Raw genomic sequence first — 8,956 nt, 5'->3', positions numbered from 1 at the left:
TCACCCCTCATCCCTTCGTCCCTCGATCCTGATTCCACCTTCCCTCCACCCAATCCCTTCATCCATCACACCTCATCTTTTCATCCCACTGTCCCCACATCCCTTCATCCATCCTTCCCTACATCCCACCTTCCCTTCATTCCTTGACCCTCATCCCTCTGGTCCGTCATCCCTCGAGTTTCATCCTACTAAATTATCCTCCATCATCCATACTCTCCTCCATCCATAATATGCACTAAACCATTATAAATCTGTGACTTACTGCCATGGTCTTTGTTAGTGAATATATTAACTATATAAGAACCATGTATATATTTCAGTCCTGCAGACACTGTTAATGTAATGTAAGATATAAGCACAAAATTTAAAAAGAAATGAAGGACCTCATCATGTCAGTTGATATTGTGCTTTAGTGATGCATATATAGTTCTGTACTACCACTTTGGTCGAGCCATGAAAATTGCTGAGCATATTCATCTCCAGATGATAAAACTCTCCACCAGTTGTCTTCTGAATTTTTCTTCTTCTTTTGACACAAGATGTGACTGAAAGCTCCAGAAGAAATTTAAAAAGGCAGACCTAGAGTTAAAATGCAGTTATCCTGCAAACGATTCAGCGGTGTATAGATAATGGATGGATGGATATTATGGGGTACACTGAACATTCTTTACTTTCCTTTACATTCTTTACATTCCTTTACTTTGAAAACCACTAATCTACTTTGAATCTACAGTTGCTGCATCACCTGTGCCAATCAAATCCATCCACTAACATGACCTATCCACTGACATGCTGACTGGCATGACACAGTCTATCCACAGGACTGTAACCTAGCTTCAGTCTGCCTGGCTGTGCTTGCATCACAATGCACTTAACATGCATTACAGTGTGTATAAATGTGACACCAGCTCTGACAGAGGCAGCAGGAATTGATCTGTGGTATTAGCAAGCCTGCTTGTAAACATAAAATTAACATAATATTTTTGTCTCATTGGACATTTTAATTGCTGTTGGGGGCCCTCTGGTGGCCCAAGGGAAACTGAGACCAAGTCAAGCACTGAGATCAAAGAAACAACACAGTAACAAGTTATTCTGAAACAACATAATAAAAAATATTGCAGTGTTACACCTACACACATCATTAGTGAAATTGTTTTGATTAGGAGAAATGTAACAAAAGTAAATGTTCTTTGTTATTGCCTTGAAGGAAAACCAGAATATTTTGTTCTTTTTTCAGATGGAAAAACCTGGTGGAGGCAGGAGGCATCGACTACCCTGCTTCACTTGAGGAACTGGAAGGTGAGCATGAGTTTGTGAAAGTAAGAGAATCACATGTTCACCACCAGTCAGTTTCCAATACATTGCCCATTTGATCTGGCCCTTAGGTTCCTGCCAGAAACTGCAGAGAAACTCATTTCATAAGTGATGTTAAAATATTAACCTTGCCTGTACACTGAGAAGGTGTCACGTGTCAATTAAGTAATTAAAGAGGTGCAGGTGATGGCTGCAGGTATCCCTCAAGCCCGTGGAGACAGGGCTTCTGAAGGTTCAAAGTCAGTCACAGGGAATCCAGACACAATTTCCATGTCAAAGAGCTGATGGAACAGGATAGATCAGCTTACCCAAGGCAGCTTTCAGTTTCCACAATGTATGTAACACTATATCACTAAATTAAATGTATATGCTCAGACAAAGTCCAACATTGCCAATCTAGGGAAAGTTGGTGAAAGCAGGTCAAAGGTTTCAGCTGTCTAAATTAATATCTCCAAATCCATAAGATGGGGGCAGACATTGTTGGTTCCCATTGGATTTTTTTGAATGCTAGCGGCACTATGCAGCAGTGTTTTTAAGAGTGAGTCCTTGTTTTGCTGGTATCCACTCAACACAAGGAGGCAGGCCTTACCTCAAATCAAGGAGTGCTTAGCTGGCTTTCCACCATCAATACACACGTCTGCGCCATGAACTCAGTGGTGGGTTCAGTAGATCAATAAATAGATGCAGGCAGAAACTCAACCAAAATATTTCAGGGATGAGGTTGATCACAAAAATTTGCTCTGTGCACAATAGAAATTGGCCAACATGAAACTGACAGACAATCAGATATAACAAATGACAGCCTGTGACTATGGCAATACACACAATGCCTTTTGGGAGAGAATCAGTGAACTTCATCTACAAAACAACTCCACAAGGTACCTTCAATCACTCATGTAACTTTCTTTGAACACCACCAGTAGGTTGAATGTTTTTGGGTTCAGAGTGAAATTATTTGGTTCAAAGTGAAATTATCCACGTATTGAGGGGTGAGGCACTAAATGAGAAAGAGAGAATGCTAGATGGCGGACGTGGCAACATCAGAGAGAGGTGAGAGGTTCAAGACCACAAAGCTTGACAAAGAGATAAAGAGAAGCACAATAGAGGACGTGTTTACATGTCTCTTAACATAAGGAGCATGCTGAGTTGTACTACCGCTATCTTTACCTTTAAGGTGTTTGTAAATGCTTGTAATGGTGTGTGGAAGTGTGTATATGTGGGTTAGTAAAAGAGAGAGTGGTAAAGGTGCTCAAAGTGAAGCAGAAAAGATTCTAATTGTCACAGAAAGACACAGTAACCGTCTCTTTATCACACAGAAACCCGGCATGCAGACTCAGCTTAGAGCTGAGAGTTCATCAGGGGTGACGTTGGTCTTTTAATTAATTAAGTGCAGCTTAATGGCTTTACCGTAGTGTAAGAAAAGTAGCGCAAAAAAAACAGTGTGGGACATACAATGAATATAATGTATATGTATTATCCTACTACTCAAAATTTGGAATGCAGGTTTTGCAGCCTTGTTCACGCAAAGTCAGGTTTCAAACACAGAAGATAACAGTGCACAACCTGTTGTCACAAGCCAAAAACTCCCCTATTACCCTGTTTACACATCAACACTGAAAAGTTTCTGAATCTCTTCAGCATGGAGGGAGTTTTCCAAAAGCTACCTATTCAGTGACCTAAAATTGCATTTGTGTGGACAAAAACACATGGAAAAATCTCTGCTTTGACAAAAAACTATGTATGTGTGGAGTGAGCATTTGTTACTGAGTATTTCTACACTGTGTTATTGCTACTTTTATTTAAGTAAAAGTTCTGTACTTCCTCCTCCTGTGTTTATATATACTAATTTCTTCAGACATCAGGGTTGTAAACTGTCAAAAAAGTTTATTAAAAGGGCTGGACAATTAAAAGAACAATCACCAAAATGTTTCGGTGTACATACTTTCCTCTGTTGTAAAATGACAGGAAGTGACTGGCAAAAAATACACACCTCACACACCTTATTTTCAAATCCCAATGTTGACACATATGTTACAGTCATGATCACAAGGTACATATCCTAGACAGAGAAGACAGGTGGTTTTAAAGAGGCGTCAAGGAGGCCATCTATGTCAAAGTGGAGCAGCCGTCTCTGAGCAGAGGAGGGGGTTTGACATACCACCTGTCCTCAGCTTACAATGCTGGGAATACAATCTCCTCTGGCAAGCACACTTCAGTGACATTTCAGTAGTCATGTAACTTTTACATTTAAGGTCAGGTGTTGATCATGTGACTTCTTTGTGCATGTTATGCAGAGTTCCTCACTGTCACTTTACAATGCATGAAGGTGTATCAACAACAAAACATTTTGGTGGTTGTGCTTTTAATTGTTCAGTGTTTTTGATAAACCTTTTTAACATGAAGGGTTGTTAAACGCTAATGGAATACGCCATGCACGGTGGCCATACTTCTGGGCAAAAGGGAAACTGAATCAGGGTTTCTGCACCAATGGATTAGTGCTTTTTTCCTTCCCACCACTTAGGAGCTCCAATGGAAAACATTTTACCCTGAGTGCATGTGTCTTTGTGATTGCAAGCTCTCTCTCTTACTTGATGATAGGATTTAGGATAAAGTCAAAGTGAATCAGTGAACTTCCAGCTTCCCTTATCAACCAGCCAGCATACTGACCAAACTACACTACGTGTTCCTTGATACTGTCAGGTGATGCTGTGGGTGGTGGCATCATTGCTCACACTGGTGGAGGATGTGTTTTCTGAGGAGGACAAAAAAGAGGCCCAGTCAGACCTCCAGAGTGTCTATAGTCAGCCCCCCTGGTCATCTGCAGAGGATCTGGAACAGGAGGGCAGCATCCATATACCTTGGCGTGAAACTGGTGGTAAGTATTTCATTTTATTATTCCATCACCAAGATGTCAGCATGGCTACATTCTATTTTTGTTGTTGGTGGTTTACTTTATTTCATGGTAGAACTTAATCTACTGTGATCATTAACAAATTCTGGTGGTGCAGTCTGGACTGGTCAGTTCTGCACATTTTCCGCTGAGACAGGCTTTGAATGGGGACCAGCCTATCAGTGCTGAATAGAGCAAACCTTATACGCACCAATAATAAATGCAATGAATCAGGACCCAATTTATTTTCAGAAATTAGTCATTTATTAGAGACGGAAAGAGCCAAACTCTAGTTGGGGATTTATTGTGAAATGAACCATTCTTCCACTCGCTCACCCTGTGAATTGGCCACTTAAACACTGGTGCCTTTTCCCCTTCCATAAGTGTGTAATTTTGATTTACTGTTGGTTCAATTATCTGGATCTTGAGGTTAGATTTCTACTTTTAGTCAATACAATGAACATAATATACAAACTATAAACCATCAAGGTTAAATATCCTAATATTTAAGTTATTATTACAATGGATAACCTTAATGTCACCTTCCATTTGGGAACAAAAAGCTGGTCAGCACAATGTAAACCATGACATTTTCTGATTTAGATTAGACTTGGTTTTGGTCAAGGTTAGAGTTAGTCTCCAGCAAATAAATGTAAGTCACTGCAGTGTCCTCAAACATCATCTTTATCCACCAGTCAGTAAGCTTTAGTTTAGTAGAGTATGTTCAAATGAAATGGATCAGATAGTCAAGGAGTGACTGGATTCCTCCAAACTAAATGGCAAGATAACCTTTGTAGTTTTGTTATGGTTCGGTTTAGACACAAAACTGCTGAGGATGGGGAAAGGTCATTGTTTGGGTTAAAATACCTACTATGCTATGGTTATTAAATCTTTGTTTTTTGGTTAAAAGAAACCAATATTGACTGTTTTTAGGTCACCTATTGACCCACCCTAAATTCCTGCCAGGAAGTTTTGTGGCTCTAAACAATGTTATATTAGTTCTGTCTTTGCATACACACACAAGACATTATAATCACACCTGCCAAACTTTAACATATGTTGTTTTAGAAATTACTGATGCTGTCTACCTGACCTAACAAATAATCCTATCCAACTGTACTTCAAAGTGTGATATGCCATTAGAGTTTGAGATAAATTACTAAAATAGATGTCTGAATGTGGAAGTGTATGATATTTAGTATGTTGGAAACTTTAGAAGACGTTCCCAGAGGGAACACATAAAATATTTTCTTCCACTTCTGTGCAGGGGTCATGTTAAATTGGCTCCCTGCAGGCATTCACTGCTGGGTTTTTGTAAGCTGATGAAGGGCACTCTCCTCTTCATCCTTCATTGAATAATTACTCAGCTTTTATGCAGCTAAGATGCTGAAAAGCTTCATAAATCTGAAGTGGGGGCCATAAAATAGCAGCATGTCACTCCTAGATGACTAATATAGCCTTTGGAAATTTGTCTGGTAGTTTTCAACACTGGGTATGGCCTTGGTCAACTGAACAAGGGCCCCCATGTACAACAGGGTAAAAATAATCACCTCAATGTGCAAGTGTCTGTCATGCATCATAGGCCTGTTCATCGCAGCTAGAAGAGAAATAAGATGAAGGAATATGGATTGTATAGCTGTTAGTCAGTTTGGTAAGAGGCCAAGACTTCAGTCTCTTATACGATAAATAATACTTGTCTAGTAATACTACAAACTGAAATAAAAAATCTGAAATAAAAGAAGAGTCAAACTAAGCATTACATTATTATTATTATTGATTCATTTAAAGATGTGTACTTCAAGCATCAGTTTAGGCTAGCTATTTTCATACGTAATCTGTTTGCCGTTTGAGTAGAGTTTCTAGTGTACGGGCTCAGTATGATACAGCTCGTGTTTCATTTTAATGGTGACTCTTGTATGATATAGACAAGGAATAGTGAAATTTGAACTGAAAAATCACTGGAAGCTGCTCGTCATTAGGATCATGTTAGTATTGTGGATGTTGTGACTCTACAGTGGCTTAGACTGATGGAAGGACTGGTTACTAAAATTACGTATATTATTGTAATTTATTTAATAGTTACCATTATTGAGAAGGATAGACTTGGAGGCATGTCCCATCAGGTACTGGATTTAAAAATAGTTATGTATACTGTACGAACAGAGGATCCAAAAATGGCTACTGTACAGTTACTGCAGTGATTGAAGCAGTTACTGCACATTGTATCAATCACTGGTGATACTGATGTCACTTCTGTGTAAGTTCTGCTTTTCTTCGCTCTAAAGCTATATTAAGGAACATAATGGAAAATGACTGTCACACCTAAATTTTCTCAAGGCTGCACTCTCACTAAAAACAATACTAATCTTTAGTACATTTAGAGATAAAAACCTAAACATTGCCCAATTCAATTGTAACAAGGAGTAGTTGTATAAGTAGGTGAAATATTGCAAACCCATGTGGCTTTAACATGGCTTAATATGTTCCTGAGCAGAGTTTTACTGAGAGGGTCCTTTGTCTTGGCCTGAGGAATATTTGTATGTATTTTTCTGCTCTTTTTGCCCTCATGATTACAAGTTTTCTTTTCATAAACATCCACTCATGAACTGACAAGCTGCTATGCTGCTGTAAATGAGCATTCTGCAGTGGTAATACCCATTCCCTTAGGAAATTACTGCATGGAGGCATTTAGGGAAGGTGCAGGGCAAAGCCATACCCAGGTCAAACACCTGGGCCAGGTCTGCACAGCAGTAAATCTTGTTTGAAACGTTGCTGGCAACTGAGAAAGCATTTTCAGGTCCTGTTGAATTTCTGCCAGCAGCTCAGCTCCCCTTCTGGTAATGGCCCAGCATAGTGACGGTGCATTTTGCACCACTCAGCTGATAACCAAAGGAATTTCACTCCTAGTTTCGATGCTGCTTCAACTTAGGCAACATCTCACCTGATAACTTATAAAACTCCATACATAAACTAAAGGGTGAGACATTGTTTCATCAGTCAGTCTCTAAAGGCCAGAGCAGACATCCAAGGCCATATTCAGAAAGTGTCTTATCTAACCATCAGGAGTTCAGGAGTCTTAAACAGCACTTAAAGTGTCAAGCAAGGATTTCTTCCAAAGAGCTAATCACAAAACTGCTGAAAGCAACTTTTACTGAGGGACTGAGGAAATTCCCAAGCTACAGTCAAAGAAGGGCCAGAGCTGACCTTGTTACTGCGGATGACATCATCTTTCTGAATCACTTTGCTCAGTGATTGGTTGACAAGTCTGTGAATGTGAAACACAACATTCATCTATAAATGGATTGATGAATGGAATTTGTTTAGAAAAAGGAGTTTAACTAAGAGCTGATGGTTCCACTAGCTGCTGTCATAGATAGCTACGCCAAAGAGTACAGTGAGCAGCAATTAGCAATTACTCTGGGATATGCTGCCCCCTACTTGTTTGGAGTCATCGTCACTGTTTAAAAGCTAAGAAAAGGAATTGCATCACATTAAAGGATAACTTTCGTTTTTTTTAGTTGCCTAGAGACGCCGAATGTTGATAACATGCCACCAGAGGCATCAGAGGGGAATAGCACCAGCATATCATAACTAAATATTGGAATATGAACGAGTTTCGCCGCAGATTATGCGTTTATAGAGGCTGCACATGGATGCCCTGATTACTCGCATTATACGGATATACGCGCCGCTCCTCTGGGGCTAATTTCTTCAAAACGACTCCAAATGCCACCAAAGTTGTCTGGGTGAGTAAATGGTCGTATTTAATGCTAGAAATAAGGTCCAGGTTGTAAAAAACGAAAGTTATCCTTTAAGAAAGTAATGATAATGCTCTTAAATTCTCATGAAAACTTAATTTGGGAAGCAAAAGTGAGGTCACTGTCTGCACCATGTCTTTTCTGATACTACCACAGAAGTCAGACATTTTCAAATACCACACATGATAGCTCTGATATTTGCAGGTGTTACATCTGTTTTTCCTTTTTCTTGTAGAAGAGTGGTCACAAGGCAAAAACCAGCACAGCAGATGGCGGCGTTCCCCGCGTGACCCAACTCCGGCCAGAACATCAAGGAGGAACCGCAAGAAGACCAAGAGCAGTCACGACTGCCACCTGCAGAGGAAGGAGATGCGGGTACGGGATCTCGGACTCGGCTACGACTCAGACGAGATAGTCCTCTTTAAATACTGTGTTGGCACATGCCACAGCTCCCGAAAGAACTATGACCTGGCCCTCAAGGCACTGATGGACAATCGGAGCATCTCTGACAAGAAGGTCAGTAGTCACCCCTGCTGTCGTCCCACCCGCTATGAGACTGTGTCCTTCATGAACACCCAGACTACGTGGCAGACAATTAAATGGCTCTCTGCGGCCAATTGCAGCTGTGTGGGATGACTGCAAAGATGAGTGGCCATCTGCGACTCGCAAACTCAGAAAAGCTCTTGTGTGAAACAGCAGGATGCTGCGAGGCCTTTTCTCTACAGTGTGTGACTTAACCCTGGTTCAGTCCCGGGGCCAGGGTCCTCCCACCACTAATAGCTGGGCAGTTGTAAATGGTGGTTCAGAGAGATTCAGGTAGAGCCTGATGGCATCAGCAGACTATCTGGATATCTGTCACCAGCCTGGGGCAGTGGAAGGTTTGTTTAAATGACACCAGTAATAAGCACAGAGGAGGAAATCAGTACTGTTCCAGTCCATAGTGGATTATATATTTGTGTCCTTCATTCAGCCTGTTGAAGGCTTTTGGGTAATG

At 40.5% G+C, this 8,956-nt stretch overlaps 1 protein-coding gene across 1 annotated transcript; it reads left to right on the top strand.

Annotated features, from left to right (window-relative positions):
* Positions 1–1,241: 1,241 nt before the first annotated feature.
* LOC121606007 (neurturin) lies at positions 1,242–8,598 on the top strand. The gene is made up of 3 exons (XM_041936161.1): positions 1,242–1,299; positions 4,015–4,189; positions 8,198–8,598. Exons 2-3 carry the CDS (start codon positions 4,018–4,020, stop codon positions 8,596–8,598), a joined length of 573 nt encoding a protein of 190 aa, XP_041792095.1. The 5' UTR covers positions 1,242–1,299; positions 4,015–4,017.
* Positions 8,599–8,956: the final 358 nt, after the last annotated feature.

Source organism: Chelmon rostratus, chromosome 4 (assembly GCF_017976325.1).
Source record: "Chelmon rostratus isolate fCheRos1 chromosome 4, fCheRos1.pri, whole genome shotgun sequence".
NCBI classification, from domain to species: domain Eukaryota; kingdom Metazoa; phylum Chordata; class Actinopteri; order Chaetodontiformes; family Chaetodontidae; genus Chelmon; species Chelmon rostratus.
This window is presented reverse-complemented; position numbering and strand designations above follow the sequence as displayed.

Bases quoted from the DNA above. Each gene is read 5' to 3' on its own strand.
- LOC121606007 (XM_041936161.1), top strand. From the start codon at position 4,018: ATGCTGTGGGTGGTGGCATCATTGCTCACACTGGTGGAGGATGTGTTT. The intron at 4,190-8,197 runs GTAAGTATTTCA...TTTTTCTTGTAG, and splicing joins ACCTTGGCGTGAAACTGGTG to AAGAGTGGTCACAAGGCAAA.